Genomic DNA, 21,132 nt, shown 5'->3' on the forward strand with positions numbered 1-21,132 from the left:
AAATGAACTCAGAAGTACCAAATAAGTAATTAATCGCTATCCAAATTCACTCTTCTCAAATCTTCCTCCAGCACCCCCAGAAGGCACTCTGAAGGCAGTACTGAGCAGGCTCCCCAGGAGGGGTCTCGCATCTGTCATTCACCATTCCCTCCTTCTGAGTCTTCTGAGTCCAATACAAAAGATGCAAAGATACTAGTACAAAATGCCTCCTAAAATTCACAACTGTAAAATTGAACTGTTAAGATGACCTGATATATCTGGCATAAAATTATAATCTTTTTATAAAACAGATTGTGCAAAGTTATTATATATTATATAGACACATAAACACACACATGATGTGTGCATGTATATACACCATATATGTGTATATATATATATGTATGTATAATGGTAAAAGCTGTTACATAGGTTAAATTGTGTTAAATCATTCTCTATAGATCCTTGTATGTGGTTCAATGTCACAGAACTTCTAAATAGTTCTCTTCATTACTACTAGATTGAATTTAAATTCCTAGAAAGCTGACTTGAATTTCTTTTCTTTTGACCATGCAAGACCAATTCCTGAATTGCCAGTCTACCATTCATTTCTCACAACTAGCCAAAATAAAACCTAAGAGCTATACAGTATGTGTTTATTCAGTGAGGGAAATCCTTATCTTTGTTTGGCTTGGCAGTTAAGAAAAAAGTTGAAAAGTGTAATGCAAAGAAGCCTTTGCAATAAAATCTTCTAGTAAATGTTTTGAATGGAGCTTCAAACAAAAAAAGACACATTCTTCATACCACAGTTCCAGCACTTACAGGGTACCATTTGAACCAAGTAATAGGACCACTTATTAATTTTAGTCAGCAACAAACAAATTTTTAATAGGATTGTGCAGTTATCAACACACTGCTTTAGGGCAGGAAAATGATAGTTTCTATTTGAGGCGGCCTCTGGTAAACTTTGAATGACTACTCCAGACCTTTTAAGTCTCAATTTATCTCCTTCTTCCAGAACAGACCCCTCTACATCCTGCCCACTCTACATCCTGCCTATTCTACATCCTGCCTATTCAAAGGGCTCAAGGCCTTCATAGATTTCAATGAAGGCTCCTGGAAACAAAGCACCTATCTCCCATAATGTGTTTATTGCTCCCTGGCATTGGTATCTGTTGCCATTTTCTGATCTGCCCCTCCATGAAGAAACAGACTTATCTGTGAAAATGAAGAAAGCAAGGTAGTTTGGAAATGAAAAAGAGAATAACTGTCCAATACTCTCTTCTTGACACCAACATTCATGAGCCTGGAATTGGATCCAACAGAGACATACAGCAGAACAAAAGGAAAGAATAGTTTCTGTCAACAAATCCTAGACTCTCTTGCTGAGGGATTGAAAGGTGAGGTTATAAACAATAGGTAAATGGCAATAACTAGGGAAGTCAGAACCAACTATAACACTAACTGGGTCACCTGGAAAACAAACCATCATCCCCTTCCTTTGAGTCGAATGTTTCAAAGATCCTTCTAAGAGGCCCAGGGAGGAAGAAGGTGTACAGAGCATCCTCAGTCCCTATTGGCTCAGTCAGCCCACAACACCACACAGGCACACCATGCAGTGAACTGGATGAAGGGTTACCTAGCTTTAGGCAGAAAAGAAAACCATCAGGACTTTCAACTTCTCTATTCAGCTTTCCAACATATGTATTACAAATCTAGACGCATGAATAAGCAAATCTGCATGCTTTCCAAAACTAGAGTTGAATAGTTCATTTCTTTCCAGTCACAAGTAGAGGTGAGGTTAGTGCAAGAAAATAAAAGGTGATTATAATGTTCGACTTTCAAAGAGCACATACATCCTACCTATTGCAGCATAAACAAATGCACTCAAACAATAAGCTTAGCTAGAACAAAAACTGTTGCTTTGTACCAAGGTACACTTTATAGAAATAAGAATGGTAATTTTCCCTTGTTGACAAATCGCAAAAGGTATAATATTAACCTTCAAGAAAAGCATAAAAAATGGAAGAAAAAATTAATATTTGACAAATACCAGCTATGTGCCAAGGATAGTGTCTGAGACCTTTAAATCTCAGGATTAAAGGGTAATGATGAGAAATTTTTGGTAAGAACAACATGGACTTTCTACTGACATCTGACCCTCACTGACAGGACAAGCACTGGCACCACTGCTCCTACTGAGTTGGGAACTCTGATGATGCATTTGGAAATGGGCCACTGAGGTTTGCAGGCATGACACCCAGACTCCCTCACAAGCACATTAGAGTCAGGACAGTGGCTCTGGCCAGCAGAGAATGGAGATACGCCACAGCATTGATGCTCACTATCGCTGGTATTGGAAGGAAACAGGCACTTGCCTAGAGCAACCCAGGATGTCTCCAACCTTCCTCTATAATGAATTTTTAGTTGAAAACCAAAAACAAGGCAGCAGGTGATTCTGGTAGTACCTTAAGCAATCTAGAGATTTTCATTGGAAACCCTGTCATAACAACAGCTGGAAAACCTTGGAAGGCTGTGTTTGGGTATCTATTTCTTATCCCAATTCTAGCCAAAATATTTATCTGAGAAATATTCTTTGAAAATCAAACACAATACAGTATTCCAAACAACTCATTTTGGCAGACACAAAGACTTACAATGTGCCTTTATTGTGTATTTACAAAGTTTCTGCTATGAGAGATTTGAATCTAAAAACCACCCTAGAGTTAATAGTAAAAGCAAGCAATTTTTAAAGTAGTGACATTTGCCCTTGTCCTACCTTCACTAATTATTTTTATATTAATTTATTCATAAACTCCAAAAAGAAATTGGTAAATGATAGCATACTCCCAAGTACCTTAATATCTCACATTGAACCTTAATATAGGACCAAATATCCATTCATTGAGCAAGTTCTAGTAGAATTTGAACATTTCATGATAGATGTATTAGCTTTATATTAGAATTGTATGGGTTCGGGCCAGTAAAAAAAAACAAAAACATTTTAACAAAATATTATTGGATGTGAGGCAGCAACATAGCTTAGAATTATTTTCATATTGAGTCAACATAGTAAGTTTCCTTTAACCTTCTTTTGCAAATTCAGGCCAATTGATATCAGAGATGAGAAATTTATATATGTACTTCCCCTGGAAATTTTAAATAAAAGAAAATAACCAGAAAAATAAATATACCTCAAATCTGCCTTTTAAAATTATATATCTTAATTTTTTGCTCTATTCTCAAAGCTTTCTTATTATCTGATATTTTGGCCATGAAAAATTAACCATTTTAAATGTCCTCATGCTAGATTTCTTATTTGGGATGTTTTATATTAACAAGTACTTTTTTAAAAATTGGCTAACAACTACTTTCTCAACCCACCTTTGGCTGAATATGTGTTTTGTTTTACATTCTCATATGGATACTCGTATTTCTGTCTAAGACAAATTCCTCTCTGGTATCTGTAATGGAATTTCAGGGTTCGAAGTTTTTAAGCTGAAAGGGATATTGATTACTCACCATATCCAGGAATGCCTTCTAAAGGGGAAATTATTCACGTGCATCATGTTTGCAGTTTTCTTGTCATCAATATTTTCCTTCTCTCCTGGGTTACATACAGTGATCTTCACAGATGATTCCAACTCTTTTGTTTGTGCAGCTATCATGGGCAATTATTGCAACAAGTATTGAGTTCCAAAAAGATCCCCCCCAAAACCCCCAAAAAACAACAAAAGCTCTTCCAAGATTTGAAGAAACAAACATCACAGAGCTCACTGCAGGTATAGGTCCATCCATTTAGGTTCCATTAATCAACATCCTAAAATAACCAGCCTAACTGCTAATCCTAAATGGTGGTAAATATTGTCCTGGTTAAAAAAAAAATCCAATTGCCTTGAGTATAAATTAATGCATCCTCACAGGAAGAACTATGGAATGTGGGACAAAAGGACTCAAAAGACAGTTTCTTGTTATCCTTGTGACAGGAGTGTGAGAAGGGAAATGGAAAAGTTCAGGTTGCTTTGCCATGCTGTCGTGTAGAAATGAATATTGCTTTTTCTTCTTTCTTAGGCACATATTCCCGTGTGGTCACTTGAACGCAGTGCTACCGTCTGAGACGTGTTGGACAAAGACCTGGGCAGAGGGATTAGAAACCATGTATGGAGCCAAAGTCAACTTCTTCCCCAAATCTCAGAATTGCTGGTTTCCACTGCAAAAGTAGGAAAGCAATGAGTAATTTCTGCTTTGCAAGACAGGATTACCACTCTCTACCATCATGACTTCAGAAGGTGCCGTGGTGATGAAATTCATTTCTGCTGTCTAACCCCATAATAAGGCGGGCTGCTCTCTTCGAGTAAAATGACTAAGCTATTGATCCTTTCCATGCAGAATCCCCTTTAATTTGTTATCAAAACCATGTGTGGGCTTTTCAATATGTTTTTGGCCTTGGAAAGCAAATGAATTTCACAGCTGCAAGTCAGACGTTGTCTAAGAATTTCGTCCCCCACTGTCTTTCCTTGTGCTCTTCTCCTTTTCTTTCTCCTTACCCCCAATTCAGTGCCCCAATAGATGTCATTTACTCTGATGCTCTGACATCTTCTGAAAGATTTTCATACCCAAGCTATACAGACCTTGCCTGATTTTAAAACACAATGGCAACAGGCTCCTGCTGGAGTCTCCTCGCGCTGAATTTGCAAGCAGAACGTTTGGAATCCTCGCAGCCACCTTTTCTGCCCTGGGCTGTGCCGCCCCAGCTCTGAGCAGCTCAGGACACTTGAAGGCTCCCTGGTACTGTACATTAACTCTGCAGCAACCCGCTTGCTCTGCAGACTGCTGCCTGACAGGGGAAGTGCTGGCGTCAAGGGGGCCCTCTAGGTGGGTTCCCAGACACTGCAGTTGCGCTTTCTTTGAGAGCCTCCAAGGAAGAACAAACGAAAAAAGGGTTAAAGGAAGAGCTCGCCCTGAAGGAGGAGATTTCTTTCAGTAAGTAATTACCAGGCAAGAGAAGCTAAACACGAAGAAATCTGTAAATAAACTCACGGGGGAAATAACACCTTGAACAAATAGATACTATTTCGGATGGGTTTTTTTTTTTGTTGTTGTTGTTGTTTGTTTTGTTTTGTTTCTGACCTTATCCAACAAAAGGAAAGAGAATAAAAGAAGCCCAGAGAGACTTTACAAATGACAGGGTTTTGCCAATTGAACTCAAAAATAAAATAAAACAGAACAAAAATATGGGGGTGGGGAAGCCTTGCTTAACTCACCATTTGTAACCATTTAGCTACAGATGTCCAGGCTATGATTTTGGACAGGAAATCCTGGGGAAGCCAGATCTGCAGAAGTCAGTTAGACTCCCATTGCAATTCGCTTATAGCATAAAGCTGCTTGTTTGATTAAGGGTTTGGTAGGGAGGAGGACAGGTTAGCTATTACATGCCAATGTCGATAGTTGATATTATGTATTTCCTCAGTTTGCTCCTTTGTTGTAAAAATCCCGTTCAATAATCCCCTGAAAGCACCCCATCAACCGTTGATGCCATTTTGGAGCAAGAATAAAATAGTAAACTCTTGGAACAGTAGGTTGGCACTTAAATGGTGTTTGTTGGAAATCAGAGAATGGGTTTTACAGTAGCAGTGTACTCAATATTGATGTTTCACTTTTAACTTAGGCATTTAAAAAGGTTGTTATGCAATTGCTTAATACTAAATGGGATACTGGCAACACTTAATATATCATGCTACTATCTTCAGTTAGGATCTCCCCAGTGAGATCCTGCCTTGCAGAAAAAAAACAAAACAAAACAAAAAACCCAAAACCATTAGTCAGGGATGGGGGAAGGGAATTTTTCAAAATTCAAAACCAGACAGAAATAACATAGTTGATCAACTAATGATCCATAAATCTTCTTTCCTGGGAAAAGAAAGAACCAGGTCATTCCTTTAAAAGTAGTTTGAACTTTAGGTTAAAAAAAAATGGAACCACAGTCCAAAAGGAATGTAAGGTTACTCCTTGGGACTGATTATTTTTTTTTTTATAGCATAGACAGTTTTTCTATAGAGACAAAATTTCTTCTATAAGCTTATTTGTGTTATCTGAGCAGAAAACATAAATCTGAATTGGTTTTAGCAACTTCAGTAATACTTGGAATCTACTATCACAGAATAATTCAAAAGTTGATATTACAGTCACTATGCAAATACTGTTATTATTTAAGGAGGAAGAGCATTGACAATATTTCAAGACTCTGACCTAAGTATCTCACTATTAGAGACCAGGGCAGTTATTAGCCCTGATCTTCACATGAGGAAATTGAGGGATCCCAATGTTAAGTGGCTTGCTAGAAGTCTCCCTTTTTAGAGACATTATTTGAATCAAGAGAGCGTAGCTCCATCCAGGTCTGCACGAGCCAGCACTCTATGCTAGTATCTCCGTAATAGCTATAACACAATCCCACATTAGTTTTTTTTTGTTGTTGTTTTGTTTTGTTTTTTTGCCAGTCCTGGGCCTTGGACTCAGGGCCTGAGCACTGTCCCTGGCTTCTTTTTGCTCACTTTCTGCCACTTGAGCCACAGCACCACTTCTGGCCGTTTTCTATACATATAGTGCTGGGGAATTGAACCCAGGGCTTCATGTATATGAGGCAAGCACTCTTGCCACTAGGCCATATTCCCAGAGGGCATTAGTTTTATGCTTCTAATTCTTTGCATGTATTATTTTAGCCTCAAAGAATCATAGTGAGGAGGTTGAAATGCTTATTATGCCATTATGGGTTGAATCTCTGAGAAGACCATTTTTTGTTTCTCATCATGGAGCAGTCTGGATAGAATTCAGAATATTGACTTGATTTTTGTTGTTGTTTTGATGATGGGTAATAATGATGCTATCCATCAGTCTAACTAGTTCAAAATTAACATTTACTTCTCACTTCTCAAACCATCTAAGAACTTAAGTCTCCATGGAAAATTTGCAAGGACAAAGAAAATTATAGAAACAATGGAAATACATATTCTTTCATTACATATACATCTGTTTTTGAGATTTCCTTCTTCTCTTTTAGTCCATTCTATTCCAATTTGGTTCATAAGCCAAAGGCTTGTCTATGAGTGATTTGACAGCAAAAATATCTCTGAATCTTTCTCAATTGCCACAAACTTCAGCTTTTGAAATGGATTAGCTAGGAAGGAGGAGCACAGAAATGATGGGACAAAGAGTGAACAAATGTGGCAATGATACCCACTAAATATTATGTTGAAAACAAACTATATAACCTGTGGGGGATGGGGTTTGGGACTGAAAAAGTGGGAGAAAAGAAGGGAATATGTGACATTGTTCCAAAAGAAATGTACTCATTACCTGATTTATGTGACTGTAATCTCCCTGTTAATCACTTTTACAATAAATAAAAATTAAAATCAAAACAAATAAAACCCAAAATAAAATGCACTAGATATGTTTCAATTTTTTGAATAATAATAAAATAACAATGATTTTAAGCATTCGATCATTAAAAGAGACTTTAAATTATACTAAATTAGAAAAATAGTCATTTCATTCCATGTATATTAGAAGCAGATTCTTAAGTGTTATGACTACTAAAACTATACCTGGTAATTCACAAGACATCATGAAACAAACGTGATACAGAACTAATAGATTTGAGATTTAAAAGCAATTTTCAAAGATAAGTAATGTTGAAAGTCTAAGGTAATACTTATCCATTTTTCTATTAAAAAGCAATGATTCTTTATACCTGAAGTAGATATAAAAGGTTATTTTAATGACCCATCCCAGCCCCATTAATACAATCAATAAGGGAGTGCTAATTATTAGCCGGCCACCAATCGTGTGGCGTAACCTTGACAAGAAGATCCCTGTGGCTGTGATATATGGTCAGCTCTACCAGCACCAAGGCTAATTTTGTCTTGTGGTTTTAAAAAAGTTTTAACCGATGGCAGACATAAGAAAGAACAGGTCTTCCAAAGATGCCATAATAGTCGCCACCATTATGTGAAGGTGTTGTAAGAAAGGATGGAGTGTTGAATTATCAATTAAGTGTAACTACAAACTCAAGGAAGCAAAATAATCAACATTTTCATTTTAAAAACTTCTTAATGCTCTTGGCAGTATTAGAGTCCCATGTCCTTACTCTACTACTTCATTTCATGGCAAGGAGCATATGCTCTGAAGAATGATTATTTTCAAAGTAACTTCCTAGGAACCCTATGGTTTTAAAAAGTGGGCTTAGACAAACTTTGAGGCAAAGAGGAGACCAGTTACATTTTGCCACTACAACCAGGGATTCTTCTGATTTTTACCAAGGTTATCTCAAAGTTTGTTCTGTGAAAGAGTTGGTTCTTCAAAAAATGTTCACATAATCTGAGTAGAAATATAGAATTAACACTTTCTAGTCAAATGCTTACTCTACCCTTGTAAGTTTCAGGACTCTATCTTTTTCAAAATTTTCACTTTGTAAGGATCCTTTACAATAATACAGTGATGAAGTTATGCCTTTATGCTAATACAATCATAGCTTAATAAAGCAGGCCCTAGCCTGTTTGTTTCCTATACTCTGTTGCCACTGGTACTTATCAGATAGGGAAGGCATAATGACTTATCTCATGATTTACTTTCCTTTTCCTTCAGAGTTTCACTCTGAAAAAGTAACAGTTTTGAAATGTACAATATTTTTTCTGTTAATATATCCATTTTGCCATCAGCAATAAATTGTATCAGTTACCTCTTAGATGAAGTAAAATTAAAACCACCCTGTATGAAATGACAAGACTATAAAAGGTCAATCCTTTGTTACTTTTATATCTATTTTTAATCATCAGTTCAAATATTTTAGGAAAGTTCCCGAACTTTTGTCTTTAGTTGTCAAAAAATTAGCTCCCTCATTTTGTGTATTTGACTTATATAAATAAATTTACATATATAAATACCTCTACATATTTTAAAACACTCATATGTGTGTCAATAGTATAAATATGTTACATAGAAGGAAACAGACACTAAATTATAAGGTGTCTTCTTGCCAAAGATGTGACTTTTTGCCTAAGACAAAAAAGCAATGCATCTGTAATTTTTTTTCAAAGAAAGAAAATTTTATGTACATTTCAAATGTATATGTATGTGTGTGTACACATGTATACATTTGCTTCTTCCATAGCATGTACCATCAGTTGATAAAGAGATGAAAATGGCATGCCAATATGTAGAATGGGACCTGAGATGACTGTACATTCTTACCTCCCTCCTCTGGACAGACAGCATAAAGAGCAATTAAGACTCAATCCTCCCGTCTACCCTTATCCTCTCAAAAGGAGTACAGTCTTCCTCTGGATATTTATAGCACCAAAAACGTTGCTGGCACTCAGTAAATGTTATGATCATGTTGATAGCAATGACTTTCCACGTCTGGCAAGTTCTGGCAAAAGTCTCCAGACATAGTGCTCAGCACATTCACAGTGAAATAGGAGAAGCCCTTCATGAAGCCATGGTTTCAGTGCTAAGCGTCAGGGAACTGCGTCATCCTTCAGCAAGTCACTACTGTATTCAATTTCTGCGTAGTCTTATAACCAAGGAAATCATCACCATTTGAGAATGGAAAGGAAATAAGCTGAATCCTTGTTTTGATCACATAAAACCAATAGATAATTTATTAGATATGATCATGACTTTAGATAATCTTTAGCTCATGAAAGAAACCATATCATTTTGGATCATATAGTCAAAGTTTAGAACTTTCATCTTAAATTATTAATAAATGCAGTGATATAAAATGGTGTCTCATTAAACATTTCCTAAATAGAATGGTAACAGGTTTGCTAAAATCCACTTTTAATATTTTTGGAAGTACAAGAGTTATAATACCTAAAGCTAAAATACAAATAAGCCATTACTATTTACATTAAAAATAAAATGTGAAAAACATCACTTGGTATTCATATTAATGATCAGATGATGCAGAAAAACCTAGAATTTGCATATTGTCTTGGGAGTTTCAAGACAAGAGCCCCCACCCGCTTTGGGTTTTTAGTGATTCTGGGGGTTGGACTCAGGGCCCTCCAATTGCTAATAGGGAGGCTTTCTACTACCTGAGCCATGTCTCCAGCCCTTTTTGTGCTAGTTGTTTTGGGGAAAGTGTCACACATGTATGGAGAGGTTGGTCTGGGCTGCAATCCTATTTTATCATTCCTGTGTAGCTAGTATAATAGGCATGTATTACCACTCAGCTTTTTTTTGCCCCAGGTGGCTTCAAACTGTGGTCCTGATCTCTGCTTCCTGAGTAGCTCCAATGACAGGTGCGAACCACTGCATCCAGCCCCAATAAGTCAGTATTCATTTCAGTTTCTTCCTGCTTCATTATATGTAATTTAGAATAATTCACTAAATCTCTTTGAGATGTGTTTATGTATCACACGTAGATATTAGCATATTTGTAGGTTATTATAGATTTTACCTTACTAAGATAAGGTATAGAAAACTGCTTTGTATTATGAAGAGAACTTTTTAAATGACACTAGTTTATATCTTTTAAATGTGCTAATTTTTAAAATCAATGATACATAGATTTTTTCAGTTAGTTTATACCTATATCAAACATAATAAAGCAACAAAATGGTGTTATGTTAGAAATCTCTCCTGAAATGAAATTACATTTCATTTTTATCTGAAAATTTTCTAAGAGCTTTGTATCACACTTCAGAAATATCTTCATATTATGTTTCAGCAATCCAAATGAGTAAAACAAAATCCTATGTAATAAAATAAAGTCTAGCTTCAAAGGATACATGCTTTCGAATATATTGATTCCTAAAAAGTACTTGTAAAAAAATCTGACACATTCAGATAGGTTAATATAAAACCCTAAACTTTGTGAAATAAAATATTGAGTATGAATTCATAAATTCATTAAATGTGTGTAAATAAATCAATTTACACCAATGCAGAGCAAAACAGAGAGATATATACTAAACTACTGAAAAACTACCACTGAGATAAAGAGTACAGCAAAAATATTTTCCCTTATTTTATATAATTATTAATTGAATCTTAATTATATCCTATGTTGTATGTATAATTAAAGCAGCATTAAGAGAAAAATATATCTAATATTTATTAGGGAAGGATAGTCATCCCATAACTAACATTTATGTGTGGGAATATTAAGCTCATGTCTACTATTTGCCAGATACTCTTTCTGAAAGATGTGAAAACACCAACCTCAAAACTCAGATTAATAGTTTAATTCAAGGTATCTATTTAAGAACCCAAACTATGCCTGGTGGTTTAAGCCTACCATATACTAGCTACATGGGAGACAGAGATAGGAGGATCATGGTTCAAGAACAGCTGTGTGTAAAAGTTCACAAGATTCCATCACAACCAATGGCTTCGTACAGTGGCGCCTGCCTATTATTCCAGCTCCTGGTGAAGGGCAATGGCTGGATGCAGTAAAGACTATCTCCCCTAATGACACAGAGAAACACAAGTAAGAGAATAGCAGTTAGGTCAGTCTGGACATAAAGCAAGATCCTTCCTCAAAAGTAACAAGTGCAGAAGGGTGTTGGAGGAGTGATTCACCTGTCTAGCAAGCCACAAGATCTTAGTTCAATCTCTAAAACCACCAAAAGGGGAAAAATCAAACAAACCAAAACTTAAAAACATTCCAGAAATACAAGTAGCCAAATCAATACTTAACTATAATATTAGAGAGGAGACATAAATAACTGATTGTTATTTTTTTCATCTACGTATGAACTTTGTAACTAGGACAAGGAGCACTAATCAGAGTTGACACTACTATCAGTGAAGCTTTGTTATCACAATGAAACAACTGACATTTTGCCTGATACTACAGCCTAACTGAACCATGTTGAGTATTTTCAAATATGTCCTTTAGCCCGTTTCATTAGAGAGCAGCTGGTAGACAGACTTTTTACAACCATTCCCAAATGGGTCAAGGCAATAGTGATATTGTTTTAAGGAGCACCAAGAGAAGTGGTGGAATACATAATTATCTTTTCTTTTATTGCCCCAACTGGTTACATATAACAGAATAGATTTTCCTTCATTGGTATTGTAATTCTTGATGGCAGTCTTTTCCTGTCCTGGTTGCCCAGTTAAAAAGTCACATCACCTAGGCACCGGTGTCTCACACCTATAATCCTAGCTACTCAGGAGGATGAGAACTGAAGTCAGCCAAGGCAGAAAAGTCACCATGGGACTCTTATGTCCAATTATCACTCAAAACCCAGAAATAGTGCTATGGCTTAAAGTGCTAGAGTAACATCATCTTGTTCCAGTTTCCCATGTAAAAATCTTGAGAGGTTGTGTGAGTCAGTACTGGTTTTCACTTGAAGTCAAAATCTTGATGAGTGGCTATTTAAGAAACTACTTTGTTGTTCATATTATTTTTTCTTCCCTCCAAAAGTAAAGCAACTTGAAATGAGTGCTAGGTTACGATATTGAAAAACCGCAGCAAATTAATTTAATGTTGGATTAATTGCTACATCATGTGGCTTAAAGTATATACACACAGTGGAGTTAACAAATAATACAGCTACATCTACATATTTATTTAAAAATTTTAGACAGTTTTCTGTTTCTCTGACTGATATCTATTACATTTCCAGTCAAAGCATTAGCTTCCTACTTTTCCCAAGCCCCTTTAAGTTTTCTTTACAGAATGTCAATTTGTTTCAAGTAAAATATGTTTGTGCATCTGTGTGTGTGTGTGTGAGAGAGAGAGAGAGAGAGAGAGAGAGAGAGAGAGAGAAAGAGGGAGAGAGAGAGAGAGGGTGAGAGAGAGCCTGGGAGTGGTCATGGAAAAAGGTTAATACTGTGAGTTTTATTTGCTTAATGGGGTAGGAGAATCAGTACTCAAAAGGCAAAACTCCTTTTTAGGAAATGAAAAGGACATTCATGTGATTACTTTAAAATAAACATTGAAGAGCTCAAAGACATTAAAATGTATTGAAACTAGGACCCAATATGTCTGAATAATTAATAGCTTTAAACGCAATTAAAGCAAACATTATTTGTATTTGAGTGAAAAACAAACTCCAGTCTAGTTCCTAGTTGCCCAGTGTAGGCAGCACTGAGTATACTCAGTGTGTCTGCCTTTCCCTGTCTTCTCTGTGTAATGACAAATCTCTTTTCAGTTACCAGTTTGTACTTGACCCCAAATAGCCTCAGTCCTTGGACATTTTAGTTCAACCCCATCTTGCACTGGTGAGTCTTAGTTTTGTTTGGGACCTGTCACATTTCAATGCTATTTCAGTGCTGAGCAATTGGAAATATTGGCCTGTCACTGCAATTGGTATTTTCCACCCCTGAAATAATCATAATGGACTACACAAATCACCTAACTGATACACAAAAGAAAAACAAAAACAAGTAAACAATATATGCTTAAACTGGAGAGAAAAATATTAATATATAGTTGAAGTGCCTGCTACAGATCTTAGAAGTAGGGAAGGGTTTCGTGTTAAAGACCGTGATTTAATCTATTCTTCATTCTAAAATGTGTGAAATTGGTGGAAAAGATCATTTAAGCTTTGTACAAAATAAAGTAACATAACGGATCAAGCAATAAACTTACATTTAGAATTTCTTTCCCACCCCCCCCGCACTCCTTTCTGCATTACTAACCAATGGAGTTGTAAGAAAAACAAACAACACCCCCCCAAAAAAAAAAACAACCAAAAAATCTTGTAAAAACAAGAAGTAGGTCAGTGAGCCAGTGTTTTTGTTATTAAAACTGTCAGTAAACCTCAGAGTGTGAAATTGCCACCTCGTTTTTAAGAGTGGAAATTATTCAGGAAGTACAGTCTAAGTCAATGAAAGTATCAACTTTTTCCCTGACATTCTGATTGTTCCCTGAGTAGAGACACACGCCATTTGAGAGGAGGCTACCAATGTATGAAGGAAGGTTGTATAGTTTTGGTTTGGGGAGACAGACCTACCAATTATGTTGCCCCCAAACCTCACTCAGCTGTGGTCACAGAATATAGGAATAGGGAACTGATGATAGTTCTAATCTGAAGTCCAAAGTAGTTGGAGGAAATTAAAGTGAGTGTCGTTTGGAACAAGCTACTACTGTTTAGTTTAGTTGCTATTGTTGTTATTTAGTAATCCTGATGAGAACATTTTTTAGAAAAGAAATACGGTAGAAGAAGAAAGTAAAAGTGGCATAGACTAACCACTGTAAGACAGCATTTCAATACATTTCAGTCATTTTGTTCTGTCCTCCAGGTTAGAGACTGGTGTTGGGGTAAATGGGAAAATTGAAGTGCCTGAAGACAACTTTCTGATTAGTGGCTCTCCTTTCATTCCCTACAAGGTGATGGAGCCAAAGACTTAGTTCCCCATCCTTATTTCCTCACTCTTGTAGGAGACTCTTGTTAATAGTCTTTTTTTCCCCTCAGCCCCTTCAGTATGCAGTATTTTATTCCATACCTTTTCTTCAGCTCTGTGCTAGAATCTCTTATTGGGCATCTGGCACGTGTTAAAAGCTGCCTGTTCCTCATGGGCACTTTTTTAGGGTTCTGCAGCAGTATTCCTATAGTGCCCCCTGGCTACAACTCCACTGACTCAGACAGAGTCTTGTGCTGCAAATGCTACTAGCTAATTAGCTTCCACCAAGCCCTTGGTTTTCTAATGGCCCAATTGCTACAAAGTCTTGTTGTAGAGTCCAGCTGCCTTTTTGAAATGGTCTTCTGGAGAAGACAAATAAAAGCAGCTCAAGGCTAGGTCTCTGTCTTTCCTGTGGTGGGATTCTAGTCCATAGACAAACCTTTTGCTATTGAGCTCCATTGAATGCAGAAGACAGCAGCTGCACAGGAGTACTGAGTTCTCTCTCTTTTAAAAATGTTTGCATATACTCTTACAGAATTAAAGAGTTCCTTTGCTGTCTTTGGACCTGGAGCCTGGCCACCATCATGTGTTATGAAGACAGATAGTCTAAGGAAAATGGCAATGTGGTACTATGTCCAAATATAATCCAGGCAATATAATCTTCTCCCTCTGTCTCTGTCTCTCTGTTTCTGTGTCTCACTGTGTCTCTTTGATTCTGGCCTCTCTCTGTCTCTCTCTGCCTCTGTCTCTGTCTCTGTCTTTGTCTCTGTCTCTGTCTCTGTTCTGGTACTGTGGGTTGAAATCTCAGCCTTGCATTTGTTAGGCAGGTTGCTTTGGAAATAGCATCTTGCTTCTGCCTAGTTACAAACCTAGGCCACAATCTGCCTATTGAAGGCTTCTTTTTATAGCTAGTATGGCAGAAGCATGTCACCATTTTTTTCCATTTTCCATCTCCATTGGCAATTTTCCACTGAGATGGAATATCAAGGAATTTTCTGCCCAGACTGGCCTTACATGGTGATCCTCATATTTTCAGTATCTCAAGGAGCTAGGGTTACAAAATGGACCATAGCTCCTGGATGGCTTGCACGTTTTTATATTCAATCCTGGAACAGCCTACCTTGAAACTTTATGTCATTAAATGACTGAATTTCCTTATTTGTTTATGTGAAGTCATTAACTTGGGAGCGCCACACTTGAAGTCGAAGGGATTTTATTCGACATCATCTTTTGTGCAATATTTATTATATTCCAATGGTGGGTCTTTCTCAGCAGATCATCAAGTTAGACAGGAAAAGGACTCTTATGTTTCCTCCTATTTTTGCTTCCTAAATGGCTGGTAGTTGTACTCATCTGCCACAAAAAGCACTTTAAAATCAGATGCTTAAGTTAATTTTCAAAACTGCAATTGGTGTTACTGAATGGAAACAACAGTTGTGGTGACACTTGTGATGAGAAATATAATGAAAACAAAGGTTATGTTCAATTTGTGGATCCATTTATCAATGTTTCTTGTAGTTTGTGGGGAGCCCAAAGAGGTTCCTATTATGACACGATATTGTCAACATCCAAGACAAACAAATGATCACTTTCTATCTTAGAAAATAAGTGAATTAACCTGTGTGTCAAAAACCCTTTGCAAATCAAATTGTGCTTTATGCTGATTAGATTAGATGATCAAACAAGGATCTATTTTATTGTTCCATGCTATGATGTGGGTGTGCTTATATTAAGTCACTTTCAGAGAAACACTAGGTGACTAATTTGCAACAACGATATGTTTGCAGACTAACACATTCATAAGAACAGCAGAATAATGAGCTAATTTGTACAGTACCAGATGGAATTTACTGAAAGCCCATAGCCTAAGCTATCATAATTGTCCTTTCTACTCCAAGAAGTCATTTCTAGTAATCTTGCTACCCACACCTTTGTTTTGAATAAATAGGCCAGAGTGTAATTAATCCTGTTCCCATGAAGGCAGCCTCTGGGGTTAGAATCTCTTGGTTTCTGGGGATTCGTAACCACTGACTGAATGACATCCCATAATGAGAGCTCATTAATCTTAGCTGTTTTCCATACCATTGTTCTTACTTTTGTGATATATATATATATTAATGGGTGAGGACCATTTATTGAATGAAGCACAGCAAGGGGCAGCAAACTTCCTGAAGTGAATGGTGGTTGTGCCTTTTTGGTGTGTGATATTTTATTAATGGTTCACAAGCATTCATGTACAATCACACCCATACTTGGACTACGCCTTTTTTCACTGTGGCTTTCACTTACTTTGCCTTGGTAAATTTCAGCTCACCATGAAAAGGCACCTTAACTGCGGTGCTCAAGAGAGCTCTCTTTCTTCTTGCCAAGTCAGTCCAAGGATCACTTTATCCCTCTTATCACCAGCCTCACTCCTTTGCCTTCTTTCATTCCTAATAAAAGCACGCCATTGATAACCCTAAGTTCCCATTTCATCTTTCCCCATTCTATCTCAGCACCTACACAATAGTGAAGACAATGTGTGCCATAGGTTCATGGTTTTTCTGTAGAAAGCACCATGGGGCTTAGGAAGACAGGATTTAAGTATTGCAAGACAGATTCTGAGGGCTTTTATCACCATTTCATTTTTTGAGCTCAGTTCCAAACATTCACTGAATTATTAATTTTGTTGGAGGGGCTGCTGATAAACAACAGTGAATGTTTTTAAGATTCAATAAGAATGTATAGATACATCATATACCACATGCAAAAATTATATAATTTTTTTCCTTAACCTCTTGAAATGTTGGCTATCTACCCTGCTGACTTCAGTGCTGAAAATGTTAAAGCAGAGATGAAGGAAAACAGCCATGTGGAAATATAAGAATAGTCAAAGATGAAAGCCTTTCTAGCAATTACTGATGCAGGGCAAGTTGGCAGAGTTAAGATGAAATCATAGGCAGGTTCTGATGTTTGATTCCATTGTCTTAAAGGGAGCTTATAGATTAATTTGAACAAAACAAACAACCTAAAATAAAAATGAGAAAGAGAGATGCAAATAAACACCACCAAAGAACGACAAATAGCCAATAGCCATTTAAAGGTTGAACCACATTGTTTTCCCAAGACTTAAATTTACAGTGAGGTACTATGTTTATCAGAGTGGTAATACAGCTTTTTCAGGCTCTCCAATGATAGTAAGGGTATAGGAGATAAATCTGTTGGTGGAAATGTGACCTTTGACTAGAATACTGGAAGAAATTTTTATCATTGTATTTTTGTAGTTAATAATACAAAAGTTGATTCTTTATTTCATGCAAAATTTGGGAACATTTTATATACTATTTGAATTTTTATTCGACTGTACAACCTTCTGGAAATCATATGCATATTTTAACACACTTGCTATTCCTCAAGAATTACAATATTTAAAGAAAATGGAAACACCTCCCCGAACACAATTTTGTCTCTTGTTTTAGTCTCTACTCCCACACCCCTCCCATGGTATATACAAAGCTTTGCTTGGCTGCCAGACTGTTCCCCTCATTTGAAAGATACAAGAAACACCGTCATTTTTCAGCCAAAATAGATCTCATTTATCTCAGGAGTAAAAATATTCTCAAAAGTTTGAATTCTTGTTACACAACTTTTGAGGTCTGTTCTTCAGTTAGACTAAGGGTTTTTTTTGCCCTCTGTAGAATTGAGAGATGGTCCCTTTCAAATACAAAAACCATGGTTGTGATTTTATCAACAGAGTGTAGCTCTGGGTTACTTTGGGCAGCAGTGTGCTGGAATGGAACCTTTTAGTTATATTACTAGACCACAGTGACATGCTTAAATGCATCTATTACTGATTTGTCTATCCTGGTCTATGAAACTGGCTATGTAGAGCAAATGTATCTGAAATGGAAACTCATCAGACAAGTTGTCAGATCAACTTGCTTACTTTTATTGAAGAATACTAATATCTGGATATTTAAAAGTGAACTAGTATTTATGATTTTTGTTTGTTTGTTTTGTTTTGTTTGCCAGTCCTGGGCCTTGGACTCAGGGCCTGAGCACTGTCCCTGGCTTCCTTTTGCTCAAGGCTAGCACTCTGCCACTTGAGCCACAGCGCCACTTCTGGCCGTTTTCTGTATATGTGGTGCTGGGGAATCAAACCCAGGGCCTCATGTATACGAGGCAAGCTCTCTTGCCACTAGGCCATATCCCCAGCCCGTATTTATGATTTTTATATAGCATAGAAGAACTATGCTATATAATCCTATATATGCACACTTTGTATCTATAGGCTAGATGAAGACAGATATGGATATATACATGTCTGTGTAAACCCAGATATTTATTTATTATAGGACTATACATACACCTTATATGTACAAACACATATGTATGTGACAAGATGCACACACATGTGGTATGTGTGGGTTTGTGTGTACTATAAGACCTTTAGAGCAGTATGTATACACAAAATTCTTTCATCAATATGAACCTCCCATCATCAGGAGTGTCTACGTATTTCTACCAATCTGCACTGAGCTAAGCTTCTCACAAGAAGGTGCTGTATTAACTGAAGGCATTCAATGAATAATTAGTATGAGAAACTAATTAGTTTTCTCCCACATACCATTTAGAAGCAAGCAGTAACAAATTGGAATTGAGAGGAGAAGGGCGAAATCAAGCTAATGATTCCTTGAGTCTTCTAGGAAAGGTTTTCTGCACTGATGCTTACACAGGTTATTTCCCTTGATAGTCACAACAAGGCAAGGACTAATGGCTCCCATTTTAGGATGAGAAATCTGAGGGATCTAGAAAAGTTGTTCTAGCTGATCATGGACCCCGATGGTAGGAAACTGACGTGTCTGGATTCTGAAACCCACATTTGCCCACCATGTTATCAGATCAGCATTCCCCCCTCTGGCCCCCAGGATTTAGACATGGCTGAAAAGGATAAGCTGGAAGGAGATAGTCAAAGAACTAATAAATATAAATAATAAAATAACTAATAAACTGCTAAATATCTGACCTGCCTTTCCTCATGTACCCTTTCAGAAAAGTATTACTCCTGTCTGATCTGTAGCAAGGAAACCAAAGCACCAAATAACTCATCAAGTTACTTAGTTACACAGCTTGTTTATAAGGTTTATAATGAATTCTGAATATTTCATTGTTTTTCTTTTTCTCAGCTATCCACCTCCACTTGTCCTCTTTGTTTTTCTTCCTTACAGAATTATAAAACAACTGTTTCTTTTATTGATCTCATATACTTTGGAAATTTTAATGTCTTTTGCTTGAAAAACCAATACATTGCTGTACCTCTGGAATGGTAGGATTTTTTGGGGGAAAACTGAGAGGTATTTTATTTGAACAGCCATTCATAGAATTAAGCTGCACACTTTGAGTCCTAACCTTACTGATGAACTTCAAACCCCTTACCAAAATATTTGCATTTAATCCTCCTACATTCCATGCACAAAATTAAAACAATGTGGCACTTTTGTTTTAAAATGCGAATAGACAATTTGGCAAAGGCTGACATTTCATCTTGTCTTCTAAGCTGGTGTTTTGGGGATCCAGAGTTTAGTGAGCAGCCAGCAGCCAAGCCCTTCCCCTTTCCTATTTATGATCACGCTGCTGCGGTGCACCCTGGGAATATCGGATCATTTAGATCATTAAAAATCAATCCAATGGCCAACCAGTTCTGGAACGTTTTAGAAATATGACAAAAAGTGCAGTATTAGATTGCCATTAACTTGCTCTACGTTTTCTTTTCACAACTGCCAGGAAAGTCATTTGGTAAAATTGATTAAACCGGCATGCCAAGGAAGAGAAAGGAAAAGAGCAGGGTAATGTAAACAGAGCTAGCTTAGAGGGGAGGGTGATGTTCATCTTGGGAATGACGTGAGATGTCACTGGGGCAGTCAAGAGGGGGCGGTGGGAGGAGAAACCTTACATATAGTGAGCATACTATAATTTAAAGTATAAGACATTCAAAATGATAGGAGAGAAGCAGCTAAGAATGCAGAAACAATAAAGAGAACAAAGGAGGGGAGGAAGGAGGGAATGAAGAGAGGGAGAGAGGGAGGGAGGGAAGGAGGGGGGAAAGAGGAAAGGAGGGAGGGAAAGAAGGAAGGGAAGGGAAGGGAGGGAAAGAAGGAGAAGTAAAGGAGGGAAGAGAGAGGGAGGGAAAGAATGAAGGAAGGGAGGAAGAGAGAAAGAGAGAGAGAAAAAGGATGGAAGGAAGCAAGACAGGAAAGAAGGAAGGGGAATTAAAGGAAGGAGGAAGAGAGGAAGGGAAAAATGAAGGAAGGGAGGAAAGGGGCGGGAAGAAGAATGGAAGGAAGGGATGAAGGGGTAGGGAGGGAGGGAGGGAAGAAATACAGAAGGAAGGAAGGAAGAAAGGAAGAAAAGGAGGGAGGGAGGGAGGAAAGGAGGGAGGGAGGGAGGAAAGGAGGGAGAGAGGAAGGGAGGGAGGGGAGGAAAGGCATATAATCCTTACATTTCTAATAGACTTCATGCATCAGTCACATTGTGGAATTTAGCTGAATTAATCAAGGCAACATCACTGACACAGTGATATGAAACTGATTTGAGGATTTAGTAAACTCTTTCAATAGGGAAGGGTGCATAGTTTCCTTTTCCCTGGGGTTTATTTCTGTAAGAACAATAGAAAAAGAAAGGGAAATAAATCTACTTTTGCTCAATAAAAACATAGATGCAAAAAATAAAATAAAATCCACAGTGCTTCCCCCTATTTGTGATTCTAGCAAGAATGCGTATTCTTTCCTTTCAAATAGGAACTGCATTTCCCTT

General features: G+C 37.2%; 1 protein-coding gene across 4 annotated transcripts in view; it reads right to left on the minus strand.

Moving 5' to 3' along the window:
- Pde4d (phosphodiesterase 4D) overlaps positions 1-21,132 on the minus strand; it is a 1,139,603-nt gene that overhangs the window by 509,143 nt on the left and 609,328 nt on the right. The window contains exons 1-2 of one of the 4 annotated variants that reach the window (XM_048368314.1): positions 4,611-5,085; positions 3,502-4,189 (exon numbers count right to left, since the gene is read on the minus strand). The exons of 2 other annotated variants lie outside the window; for them this stretch is intronic. In XM_048368314.1, coding sequence (XP_048224271.1) covers positions 3,502-3,647 — 146 coding nt within the window. In that variant the 5' untranslated portion in view covers positions 3,648-4,189; positions 4,611-5,085. Of the gene's footprint in view, positions 1-3,501; positions 5,086-21,132 lie in introns of those variants that run through there. One more of the 4 variants, XM_048368313.1, reaches the window with a different exon arrangement.

This window comes from Perognathus longimembris, chromosome 19, assembly GCF_023159225.1.
Source record: "Perognathus longimembris pacificus isolate PPM17 chromosome 19, ASM2315922v1, whole genome shotgun sequence".
Lineage (NCBI taxonomy): Eukaryota > Metazoa > Chordata > Mammalia > Rodentia > Heteromyidae > Perognathus > Perognathus longimembris.